Source organism: Bombina bombina, chromosome 2, assembly GCF_027579735.1.
Source record: "Bombina bombina isolate aBomBom1 chromosome 2, aBomBom1.pri, whole genome shotgun sequence".
NCBI lineage: Eukaryota > Metazoa > Chordata > Amphibia > Anura > Bombinatoridae > Bombina > Bombina bombina.
In genome coordinates, this window is record NC_069500.1 from 1,356,540,774 (window position 1) to 1,356,553,957 (window position 13,184).

Sequence of the window (13,184 nt, forward strand, 5' to 3'; positions counted from 1 at the left end):
ATTTAAAAGTTTGCAATGGAGGATAAAGTACACCGGAAGAACGCGGCATATGTTTAAACTTTAATATTATGCTTAATACAAACCAAAATATTCTGTTTATAGTCCACGGTACCATACCCGCTGTTGGGACCTTCTATGCTGTCCTAACTGGGCTGGGCTTTAGTGCCATTAGGACGGTATGGAACATCCTAACCGTTCGGCTGTCCTGAAATCTAAGCCACTTCCTTTATGGGATAACTGGTTGGGGGCGTGCCTAACATCATAGGCACTCCCCCTGACCTGATCCCATCATTTGTTTACATCTGAACTTTTTCTTGTAAAGTGGAAATGTTACGATAAATTACACTGGGATTTGAGAGACTATTTCATACACGACTAGGGAACACCCATGTACTGGCCATTTTATAAGCACAAATTTCTATTTTATTTTATTTATTTTTTTGCACATCCAGTGTACTTAAAGGGTCATTGTACACTAGATTTTTCTTTGCATACATGTTTTCTAGATGATCCATGTATATAGCTGTGTGTTCCTATGTGCCTACCTAGATTTACTCTTCAACAAAGGATTCAAATAGTGCATAGCAAATCTGATATAAGTACATTGGAAAGTTGTTTAAAACATCATGCTCTATCTAAATTATGAAAGTTGTGATTGCAGCCACGTATATTAACAATCCACTTGTAAACTTGCAGGTTTGATGACCTAATGAATAATATTCCACTTCCTGAATATACCAGAAGGGAAGGGAAGTTGAATCTTGCTTCTAGGCTTCCGACCTACTTTGTGAGACCAGATCTAGGACCAAAAATGTATAATGCCTATGGTAAGAAACTTGCAGATATGCAAACCATATTGGATGGGGGTATAATTCTGGTTTCCTTGAGCATTTTGTAATGTGTTTACACTTGTACTGTTGGATAATGGTACAATTTTATCTTTTTTGCTTTGAATAAACAGGGTTAATAACACCCGAGGACAGAAAGTATGGGACAACCAACTTACATTTGGATGTATCTGATGCAGCAAATGTGATGGTCTATGTAGGAATTCCTAAAGGCGAGACTGACCATGAGCAAGGTATATTTCTCTCTCCAAGCACCGTTGCTTTAATATTTGTTTTCTTATATTTCTTATTTATTTAACTAATAATCTTGGAACAGGAGTACTTAAGACCATACAAGATGGAGATGCGGATGCGCTGACTATCAAGCGGTTTGTTGAGTTCAAGGAGAAACCTGGAGCATTGTGGCATATATACGCGGCCAAAGACACAGAGAAAATCCGCCAGTTCATGAAAAAGGTATTAACCTTTCTGATTAGAGCACAAATGGAATAATATTTTTGAAATGGCGCTTGATCAATCAAACCCTTGGTCCTGTTTTATTAAATATTTAGACACGTGCAATATGTGTATATGTATATATATATATATATATATATATATATATATATATATATATATATATATATATATATATATATATATATATATATATATATATATATATATATATATATATATATATATATAAACATAATTTATGCTTACCTGATAAATTTATTTCTCTTGTAGTGTATCCAGTCCACGGATCATCCATTACTTATGGGATATTAACTCCTCCCCAACAGGAAGTGCAAGAGGATTCACCCAGCAGAGCTGCTATATAGCTCCTCCCCTAACTGCCATTACCAGTCATTCGACCGAAAACATGCAGAGAAAGGAAAACCATAGGGTGCAGTGGTGACTGTAGTTTAATGGAAAAATTACCTGCCTTAAAGTGACAGGGCGGGCCGTGGACTGGATACACTACAAGAGAAATAAATTTATCAGGTAAGCATAAATTATGTTTTCTCTTGTTAAGTGTATCCAGTCCACGGATCATCCATTACTTATGGGATACCAATACCAAAGCTAAAGTACACGGATGACGGGAGGGACAGGCAGGCTCTTTATACGGAAGGAACCACTGCCTGAAGAACCTTTCTCCCAAAAACAGCCTCCGAAGAAGCAAAAGTGTCAAATTTGTAAAATTTGGAAAAAGTATGAAGAGAAGACCAAGTTGCAGCCTTGCAAATCTGTTCAACAGAAGCCTCATTCTTAAAGGCCCAAGTGGAAGCCACAGCTCTAGTAGAATGTGCTGTAATTCTTTCAGGAGGCTGCTGTCCAGCAGTCTCATAGGCTAACCGTATTATGCTACGAAGCCAAAAGGAGAGAGAGGTAGCCGAAGCTTTTTGACCTCTCCTCTGACCAGAATAAACGACAAACAGGGAAGACGTTTGTCGAAAATCCTTAGTTGCCTGTAGATAAAATTTCAGGGCACGGACTACATCTAGATTGTGTAGCAGACGTTCCTTTTTCGAAGAAGGATTAGGACACAAAGATGGAACCACAATCTCTTGATTGATATTCCTGTTAGTGACCACCTTAGGTAGGAACCCAGGTTTAGTACGCAGAACTACCTTGTCTGAATGAAAAATCAGATAAGGAGAATCACAATGTAAGGCAGATAACTCAGAGACTCTTCGAGCCGAGGAAATCGCCATTAAAAACAGAACTTTCCAAGATAACAACTTGATATCAATGGAATGAAGGGGTTCAAACGGAACCCCCTGTAAAACATTAAGAACTAAGTTCAAACTCCATGGTGGAGCAACAGTTTTAAACACAGGCTTGATCCTAGCTAAAGCCTGACAAAAAGCTTGAACGTCCGGAACTTCTGACAGACGTTTGTGTAAAAGAATGGACAGAGCTGAAATCTGTCCCTTTAAGGAACTAGCGGATAAACCCTTTTCTAAACCTTCTTGTAGAAAAGACAATATCCTCGGAATCCTAACCTTACTCCATGAGTAACTCTTGGATTCGCACCAATATAAGTATTTGCGCCATATCTTATGGTAAATCTTTCTGGTAACAGGCTTCCTAGCCTGTATTAAGGTATCAATAACTGACTCAGAAAAACCACGTTTTGATAAAATCAAGCGTTCAATTTCCAAGCAGTCAGCTTCAGAGAAATTAGATTTTGATGTTTGAAGGGACCCTGGATCAGAAGGTCCTGTTTCAGAGGTAGCGACCAAGGTGGACAGGATGACATGTCCACTAGATCTGCATACCAAGTCCTGCGTGGCCATGCAGGCGCTATTAGAATCACTGATGCTCTCTCCTGTTTGATTCTGGCAATCAATCGAGGAAGCATCGGGAAGGGTGGAAACACATAAGCCATCCCGAAGGTCCAAGGTGCTGTCAAAGCATCTATCAGAACCGCTCCCGGATCCCTGGATCTGGACCCGTAACGAGGAAGCTTGGCGTTCTGTCGAGACGCCATGAGATCTATCTCTGGTTTGCCCCAATGTCGAAGTATTTGGGCAAAGACCTCCGGATGAAGTTCCCACTCCCCCGGATGAAAAGTCTGACGACTTAAGAAATCCGCCTCCCAGTTCTCCACTCCCGGGATGTGGATTGCTGACAGGTGGCAAGAGTGAGACTCTGCCCAGCGAATTATCTTTGATACTTCCATCATTGCTAGGGAGCTTCTTGTCCCTCCCTGATGGTTGATGTAAGCTACAGTCGTGATGTTGTCCGACTGAAACCTGATGCACCCCCGAGTTGTTAACTGGGGCCAAGCCAGAAGGGCATTGAGAACTGCTCTCAATTCCAGAATGTTTATTGGTAGGAGACTCTCCTCCTGATTCCATTGTCCCTGAGCCTTCAGAGAATTCAGACAGCGCCCCAACCTAGTAGGCTGGCGTCTGTTGTTACAATTGTCCAGTCCGGCCTGCTGAATGGCATCCCCCTGGACAGATGTGGCCGAGAAAGCCACCATAGAAGAGAATTTCTGGTCTCTTGATCCAGATTCAGAGTAGGGGACAAGTCTGAGTAATCCCCATTCCACTGACTTAGCATGCACAATTGCAGCGGTCTGAGATGTAGGCGTGCAAAGGGTACTATGTCCATTGCTGCTACCATTAAGCCGATCACCTCCATGCATTGAGCTACTGACGGGTGTTGAATGGAATGAAGGACACAACATGCATTTTGAAGCTTTGTTAACCTGTCTTCTGTCAGGTAAATCTTCATTTCTACAGAATCTATAAGAGTCCCCAAGAAGGGAACTCTTGTGAGTGGAAAGAGAGAACTCTTCTTTTCGTTCACCTTCCATCCATGCGACCTTAGAAATGCCAGTACTAACTCTGTATGAGACTTGGCAGTTTGAAAGCTTGAAGCTTGTATCAGAATGTCGTCTAGGTACGGAGCTACCGCAATTCCTCGCGGTCTTAGTACCGCCAGAAGAGCACCCAGAACCTTTGTGAAGATTCTCGGAGCCGTAGCCAATCCGAATGGAAGAGCTACAAACTGGTAATGCCTGTCTAGAAAGGCAAACCTTAGATACCGGTAATGATCTTTGTGAATCGGTATGTGAAGGTAAGCATCCTTTAAATCCACTGTGGTCATGTACTGACCCTTTTGGATCATGGGTAAAATTGTCCGAATAGTCTCCATTTTGAACGATGGAACTCTTAGGAATTTGTTTAGGATCTTTAAATCCAGGATTGGCCTGAAAGTTCCCTCTTTTTTGGGAACCACAAACAGATTTGAGTAAAACCCTTGTCCCTGTTCCGACCGTGGAACTGGATGGATTACTCCCATTAATAAAAGCTCTTGTACGCAGCGTAGAAACGCCTCTTTCTTTATTTGGTTTGTTGACAACCTTGACAGATGAAATCTCTCTCTTGGGGGAGAGTATTTGAAGTCCAGAAGGTATCCCTGAGATATTATCTCTAGCGCCCAAAGATCCTGGACATCTCTTGCCCAAGCCTGGGCGAAGAGAGAAAGTCTGCCCCCCACTAGATCCGTTCCCGGATCGGGGGCCCTCAATTCATCCTGTTTTAGGGGCACCAGCAGGTTTCCTGGCCTGCTTGCCCTTGTTCCAGGACTGGTTAGGTCTCCAGCCTTGTCTGTAGCGAGCAACAGATCCTTCTTGTTTTGGAGCAGAGGAAGTTGATGCTGCTCCTGCTTTGAAATTCCGAAAGGAACGAAAATTAGATTGTCTAGCCTTAGGTTTGGCTCTGTCTTGAGGCAGGGCATGGCCTTTACCTCCTGTAATGTCAGCGATAATTTCTTTCAATCCGGGCCCGAATAAGGTCTGCCCTTTGAAAGGTATATTAAGAAATTTAGACTTAGAAGTAACGTCAGCTGACCAGGATTTTAGCCACAGTGCTCTGCGCGCCTGAATGGCGAATCCGGAATTCTTAGCCGTAAGCTTAGTTAAATGTACTACGGCATCTGAAATAAATGAGTTAGCTAACTTAAGAGCTTTAAGCCTGTGTGTAATCTCATCTAATGGAGCTGATTCAAGTGTCCCTTCCAGAGACTCAAACCAAAATGCTGCTGCAGCCGTGACAGGCGCAATGCATGCAAGGGGTTGCAATATAAAACCTTGTTGAACAAACATTTTCTTAAGGTAACCCTCTAACTTTTTATCCATTGGATCTGAAAAGGCACAGCTATCCTCCACCGGGATAGTGGTACGCTTAGCTAAAGTAGAAACTGCTCCCTCCACCTTAGGGATCGTTTGCCATAAGTCCCGTGTGGTGGTGTCTATTGGAAACATCTTTCTAAATATCGGAGGGGGTGAGAACGGCACACCGGGTCTATCCCACTCCTAGTAACAATTTCAGTAAGTCTCTTAGGTATAGGAAAAACGTCAGTACTCGACGGTACCGCAAAATATTTATCCAACCTACACATTTTTTCTGGTATTGCAACTGTGTTACAATCATTCAGAGCCGCTAACATCTCCCCTAGTAATACACGGAGGTTTTCCAGCTTAAATTTAAAATTTGAAATATCTGAATCCAATCTGTTTGGATCAGAACCGTCAGCCGCAGAATGAAGCTCTCCGTCCTCATGTTCTGCAAGTTGTGACGCAGTATCTGACATGGCCCTAACATTATCAGCGCACTCTGTTCTCACCCCAGAGTGATCACGCTTACCTCTTAGTTCTGGTAATTTAGCCAAAACTTCAGTCATAACAGTAGCCATATCCTGTAATGTGATTTGTAATGGCCGCCCAGATGTACTCGGTGCCACAATATCACGCACCCCCCGAGCGGGAGATGCAGGTACTGACACGTGAGGCGAGTTAGTCGGCATAACTCTCCCCTCGTTGTTTGGTGAAATGTGTTCAATTTGTACAGATTGACTTTTATTTAAAGTAGCATCAATACAGTTAGTACATAAATTTCTATTGGGCTCCACTTTGGCATTAGCACATATAGCACAGATGTCTTCCTCTGAATCAGACATGTTTAACACACTAGCAAATAAACTAGCAACTTGGAAATACTTTTCAAGTAATTTACTATAATATGAAAACGTACTGTGCCTATAAGAAGTACAGAAAGAGTTATGACAGTTGAAAGTTAATAAACTGAAAGGTTATAGCATCAAATCTTTGTAAAAAACACAATTTTAGCAAAGGCTTGTTCCCATTAGCGAAGGATAACTAACCCTGATAGCAGAAAAAAAAGTTACAGAAATAAACGTTTTTTTATCACAGTCAACTACAATCTCACAGCTCTGCTGTGAATGATTACCTCCCTCAAAACAAGTTTTGAAGACCCCTGAGTTCTGTAGAGATGAACCGGATCATGCAGGAAATACAATGAGCTTCTGACTGAATTTTTTGACCTCCCCCTCACACACAACAGTGAGAGAGATCAGTAAACTGTCATAAATTAAATAAAACAACTGCCAAGTGGAAAAAATAATGCCCAAAACATTTTATTCACCCAGTACCTCAGAAAATGAAACGATTTTACATGCCAGCAAAAAACGTTTAACATAAATTAAGTGTTATTAAAGAGCCTGTTGCCAGTCCCTGCAAATTAGGCTAAAGTCTTATGCACACAGTATAATTCCAGTGAAGTGCCATTCCCCAGAATACTGAAGTGTAAAATATACATACATGACAGCCTGATACCAGTTGCTGCTACTGCATTTAAGGCTGAGTTTACATTATATCGGTATGGCAGAATTTTCTCATCAATTCCATTGTCAGAAAATAATAAGCTGCTACATACCTCTTTGCAGATTAATCTGCCCGCTGTCCCCTGATCTGAAGTTTACCTCTCCTCAGATGGCCGAGAAACAGCAATATGATCTTAACTACGCCGGCTAAAATCATAGTAAAAACTCAGGTAGATTCTTCTTCAAATTCTACCAGAGAAGGAATAACACACTCCGGTGCTATTATAAAATAACAAACTTTTGATTGAAGGTATAAAACTAAATATAATCACCACAGTCCTCTCACACATCCTATCTAGTCGTTGGGTGCAAGAGAATGACTGGTAATGGCAGTTAGGGGAGGAGCTATATAGCAGCTCTGCTGGGTGAATCCTCTTGCACTTCCTGTTGGGGAGGAGTTAATATCCCATAAGTAATGGATGATCCGTGGACTGGATACACTTAACAAGAGAAAAAAAAAATATATATATATATATATATATATATATATATATATATATATATATATATATATATATATATATATATATATATATATATATATATATATATATATATATATATACATACATACGATATAAAAAGTCTACACACCCCTGTTAAAATGGATAAATAATTTCTGAAATTTTTCCACCTTTAATGTGACCTATAAACTGTACAACGCAATTGAAAAACAAACTGAAATCTTTTAGGTAAAGGGAAATAAAAAACTATAATAATAATATGGTTGCATAAGTGTGAACACTCTTTTATAACTGGGGATGTAGCTGTGTTCAGATTTAAGCAATCACATTCAAAATCATGTTAAAAAGGAGTCAGTACACACCTGTCATCATTTAAAGTGCCTCTGATTAACAAAATGTCAGGAAAGACCTATTGGAACAGCTGAACTTTAGTTGGGGTTAGTCGCATCCTACAGCAAAAGCCATGGTCCGCAGAGAGCTTCTAAAGCATCAGAGGGATCTCATTGTTAAAAGGTATCAGTCAGGAGAAGGGTACAAAAGAATTTCCAAGGCATTAGATATACCATGGAACACAGTGAAGACAGTCATCATCAAGTGAAGAAAATATGGTGCAACAGTGACATTACCAAGAACTGGATGTCCCTCCAAATTTTATGAAAAGACGAGACGAAAACTGGTCTAGGAGGCTGCCAAGAGGCCTACAGCAACATTAAAGGAGCTGCAGGATTATCTGGCAAGTACTGGCTGTGTGGTACATGTGACAACAATCGCACATATTCTTCATATGTCTGGGCTATGGGGTAGAGTGGCAAGACAGAAGCCTTTTCTTACACAAAAAAACATCCAAGCCTGACTAAATTTTTCAAAAAAATATCTGAAGTTTCCCAAAAGCATGTTGCAAAAGGTGTTCTGGTCTGATGAAACGAAAGTTGAACTTTTTGCCCATAATTCCAAAAGATATGTTTGGTGCAAAAACAACACTGCATATCACCAAAAGAACACCATACCCACAGTGAAGCATGGTGGTGTCAGCATCATGCTTTGGGGCTGTTTTTCTTCAGCTGGAACTGGGGCCTTAGTCAAGGTAGAGGGAATAATGAACAGTTCCAAATACCAGACAATATTGGCACAAAACCTTCAGGCTTCTGCTAGAAAGCTGAACATGAAGAGGAACTTCATCTTTCAGCATGACAACGACCCTAAGCATACATCCAAATCAACAAAGGAATGGTTTCACCAGAAGAAGATTAAAGTTTTGGGATGGCCCAGCCAGACCTGAATCCAATTCAAAATCTGTGGGGTGATCTGAAGAGGGCTGTGCACAGGAGATGCCCTCGCATTCTGACAGATTTAGAGTGTTTTTGCAAAGAAGAGTGGGCAAATTTTGCCAAGTCAAGATGTGCCATGCTGAAAAACTCATACCCAAAAAGACTGAGTGCTGTAATAAAATCAAAAGGTGCTTCAATAAAGTATTAGTTTAAGGGTGTTCACACTTATGCAACCATATTATTTTAGTTTTTTATTTCCCTTTACCTAAAAGATTTCAGTTTATTTTTCAATTGAGTTGTACAGTTTATAGGTCACATTAAAGGTGGAAAAAGTTCGGAAATGATTTATCTTTGTCTCATTTTTTTTTTTTTTTTTACATCACAGAAACCCGACATTTGAACAGGGGTGTGTAGACTTTTTATATCCTGTGTATGTGTGTGTGTATATATATATATATATATATATATATATATATAGTGTATATGTATATATTTGATTGCAGTAGCCATGTTAGTCCAGAGATTTGAGCAATGATACTTTTTTTTTTTTATTATTGGACTAACTATACATTTATAAGTTGACAAGCTTTCGGAAAAGAGTTCCTTCCTTTATTAATTTTATTTTTTATATAGAATTAGGTTTTTGCTTTTAAAAAAGACTGAAATTGACTACAGAGCTTTCTTGGAGTGAAACGTTTGTAAATGTTTTTGTTTTTTATTAAATCTATAATTGCATTCAATTTGTTTGGGCGTTAAGGTAATTAAATGTTTTAGTTTTGATATTCTGTCCTGGTTTTTAAGGTGGCGGCAGAAAAGGGACAAGAGAATCCACCTGATCACGATCCTATCCATGACCAGAGCTGGTATTTGGACCGTTCTTTAAGGAAACGCCTATTTCAGGAATATGGTGTCCAAGGCTGGGCAATTGTGCAGTTCTTGGGTGATGCGGTCTTTATACCTGCTGGAGCTCCTCATCAGGTAATGAATGCAAAATTGTGAAAAACAAATGAGGCACCGTGACATGAGTGTTTAAGGGAGATGAAACCCCCATTTTTTCTTTTGTGATTCAGACAGAGCATACCATTTATTTTTATTTTTTTATTAAAGTTTTCATGATCTGCTTATTTGATTTGTTCTTTTAGTATTCTTTCTAGAAGAGCATACTTAGGTAGGTAGTTTGTGTGTTTGGAAGACTACATGGTAGGAAGAAAGCACTGCTGCCCTCTAGTGCTCCTGTATGTGTGTGTGTGTATGTGTATATATATATATATATATATATATATATATATATATATATATATATATATATATATATATATATATATATATATATATATATATATATATATATACACACATATACACACACTGCAGCTGGTATTTGTTCTTTAAAGGGACATTCCCTAGGACGATCCTTCTGTACAGCAATTTTCGAATTTTTCAAGTGAGGTCTTGCTGTTTAAAATGTCCACCTCACTCCCCCTCCCTTCTACTTCTTGCCCATATTTTAAACAGCAAGACGCTGCTGAAAAAGTTTGAGAAAGTCAAAATTAATGTACAGACGTCTGATGATAGCATGGTGCAGGAGGATTGTCCAGGGGGAATCTATAGGAAAATGTAAGTATGCTCTTTGTGTACTGTCCCTTTAAGAAAATACCTAAATTCAGTTATATGCACCTGTGTCTGCCTACTTGCTTTCAACAAAGGTTACCAAGAGAACAAAGCAAGATTGATAATATAAGTTAACTGGAGACCTTTTAATGGTGTGTGTCCTATCTGAATCATGAAAGGAAACAAAATTGTGGTTTTATGACCCTTTTGGAATATGAGATGGATATAGATAGATTATTATTATATATGGGAAGAGTTTTATTTAACAGTTTCTTCCGTTTTTGATTAGGTTCACAATCTGTATAGTTGTATAAAAGTCGCAGAAGATTTTGTTTCTCCGGAGCATGTGAAGCATTGTTTCTGGTTGACTCAGGAATTCCGCTATCTTTCACATACCCATACGAATCATGAAGACAAACTGCAGGTAACCGGTTGTGTGTGTCTTATTAGATAATGGATTGATAATCTGAAGCCATCACTGACCAATAGAATATATGTAAAACAATATTGTACCCTTTTATTTTTGTGTTTAAAATAAGTTTAGAGTTATTTTTTTTTTGTTGGCGGGCAAACATCTCCCCAGTTGCTGTGGTGTTTGTTGAGGGGAGGGGTGAGCCAATGCTCGCTGTTACATAAATTGCACCAGGGTGCATGTCTTTGTTCATGTATACTGTGTTTTTTGTTTTTGTTTTGTTTTTTTGTTGTCAGGGGTTACTGAACACCTGTTTGGTGGGTGGAGCTTGACTTGATGATGTGTAACAAGCTATTTTAAAATTTCATTAAATTAACTTTTTCATAGATCTACAGATTTATTTTTGTATGTGTTTTTTACACTTTTAGAAACCCTGTGCATTTAATTCACAACTTAAATAACCTTGAAGTAAGTCATTAATGTATACCGAATTTTATTTTAATATTTTTTTTTTTACATTTTTTTTTTTTTTTAAGGTGAAGAACGTTATATATCATGCTGTCAAAGATTCAGTTGCTGTACTTAAGGCGAACGAGGCAAGTATTGGCAAAGTTTAATGCTGGATTCTTTATAAAGAACTTTGGACAGACTAATTGTGGCAGCTGTACTACACAAACCTTACTTCTACCTGGCTGAAGCATTACCTCATTGGACTTAACAGTACCTAACCTAAATACCCACATGGGCTTTTATGAAATGTTTACATTCGTTGGGATCATTTGAAGATTGCAAGTAACTGAACTAATGGGATCATATTTTGGACCTATTTTTCTTCCGGACTACTTCATATTCCACCTTTTAGGAAAATTCTATTCTTTGAGGAGGCGCCATATTGAAACCAAAACACTTTTTTTAGACTGTACAAAAATACCTCTTGTTGTTTGGATTTTTTCCCAAACTATGCTGTACATTTTGTTGTGTAAGGAATAGTTGCTCGTTTTTGTTTTAATTTTCCGCCTCTGGACTGTTGAGTAAAAAAGGTACCTTAAGTATGAATGTTAAACAAAAGAGAGAGAAAAAAATGATACAATTTTTTTAAACAATTGCAGCCATTAATGCGTTTATAGAATGCGCACAGTAAAATGTAAATAAGCAGGCTCTTATCATTTTACATTAAGTTAGGATTAGCACTGATGTGCCTGGCATTTTCTGTAATTAAATAAAATTAATTTAGACATTTTTGTTAAATTGTATAACTTTAATTTAATTAACTTTGTAATATTTCTTATTGTTTGGGTTTACCATGGGAGGTCGGGGGAGAAAACCTGATAGTTGACGGGTTATTTTTTATTTTTTTTATTATTCTGTACTTAAAATAAAAATAATTTTGGGTTCATGCATTTGTATCTTTTTTTACTGTTTTTGAACTGGCTAAACACAACTGAATATGCTGGCTATCATGTAATTTGTAGAGAGAGATATAGTATATGTGTGTGTGTGTGTGTGTATTAGAGAGAAACAAACTATCTGCAATTAGGCACTGCATTATTATTCTAACTGATGATATCCGATCCGATATCCGAAATTGATGCATTTGGGATTTGGTGTAATTTTTATAATCAGCATGTTTAAACCTCCAAATATGGGTATGCTGATTGGTAGGTATGCTCTGTAAATACCATAGCACATTCATAAGAACACTTTTGTACATAAATGATACATACACACGTTACGTAGTTCAAAATGTATCATTTGATATAAAGTAAACAATGACAGAACAATACTAGCATAAAAGCAATGGTCAAGACCAGTATTAAACGGAGTAGGTATAAACAAACTTTACAGAAAAAAAGTTATGCAGTCAGACAAATTGAAACCGGTATAAATGACTTTACCAATGTAGAAATTTATCTACAAGAACCTGTAGATAACTGCTGTCCCAAGCAAAAACGAGTCAGCGGTACTTTCTGCTTGGAGGTTTTCTGAAGCTGCTTAGCAGTACTTTAACTATGCAACAGAAGAATGGAGAGGGAACTATTTATTTAAGAATACACATGTAGCACTCAGCGCAGTCAGATACAGTTGATATTGCTGGATACATAGATTTATAAATGGGGCTTCGAGATCATACGCTTGGATGGAAGTTAAAACATAACTTATTTAAAACGCTAAAAATTAAAATCCTGGGATCTGCAATTAAAATAAACAGAGGACTAACAATCGTTCTATATTATGTATCCGGTTTAACAAAGAGGAATGAGAGAATAAGAGTGCTCAAATGTAAACTTCCTTTTGCCAGTAATGGTAGTGTACATCGAAATAAGTGACTGCATAAAGACATTAAAGCAATATATTATTGTGGTAGATATAATGTATCAAATCACTTCAATGGTCTGCC

General features: G+C 38.2%; 1 protein-coding gene across 3 annotated transcripts in view; it reads left to right on the forward strand.

Annotated features, from left to right (window-relative positions):
* The window catches only part of KDM3A (lysine demethylase 3A), a 32,018-nt gene extending 19,836 nt beyond the window's left edge, over positions 1 to 12,182 (forward strand). For all 3 annotated transcript variants that reach the window (XM_053704274.1, XM_053704275.1, XM_053704277.1), the window contains exons 22-27: positions 697 to 827; positions 962 to 1,081; positions 1,165 to 1,304; positions 9,565 to 9,741; positions 10,664 to 10,798; positions 11,323 to 12,182. In XM_053704274.1, coding sequence (XP_053560249.1) covers positions 697 to 827; positions 962 to 1,081; positions 1,165 to 1,304; positions 9,565 to 9,741; positions 10,664 to 10,798; positions 11,323 to 11,403 — 784 coding nt within the window. In that variant the 3' untranslated portion in view covers positions 11,404 to 12,182. The remainder of the gene's footprint in view (positions 1 to 696; positions 828 to 961; positions 1,082 to 1,164; positions 1,305 to 9,564; positions 9,742 to 10,663; positions 10,799 to 11,322) is intronic.
* Positions 12,183 to 13,184: the final 1,002 nt, after the last annotated feature.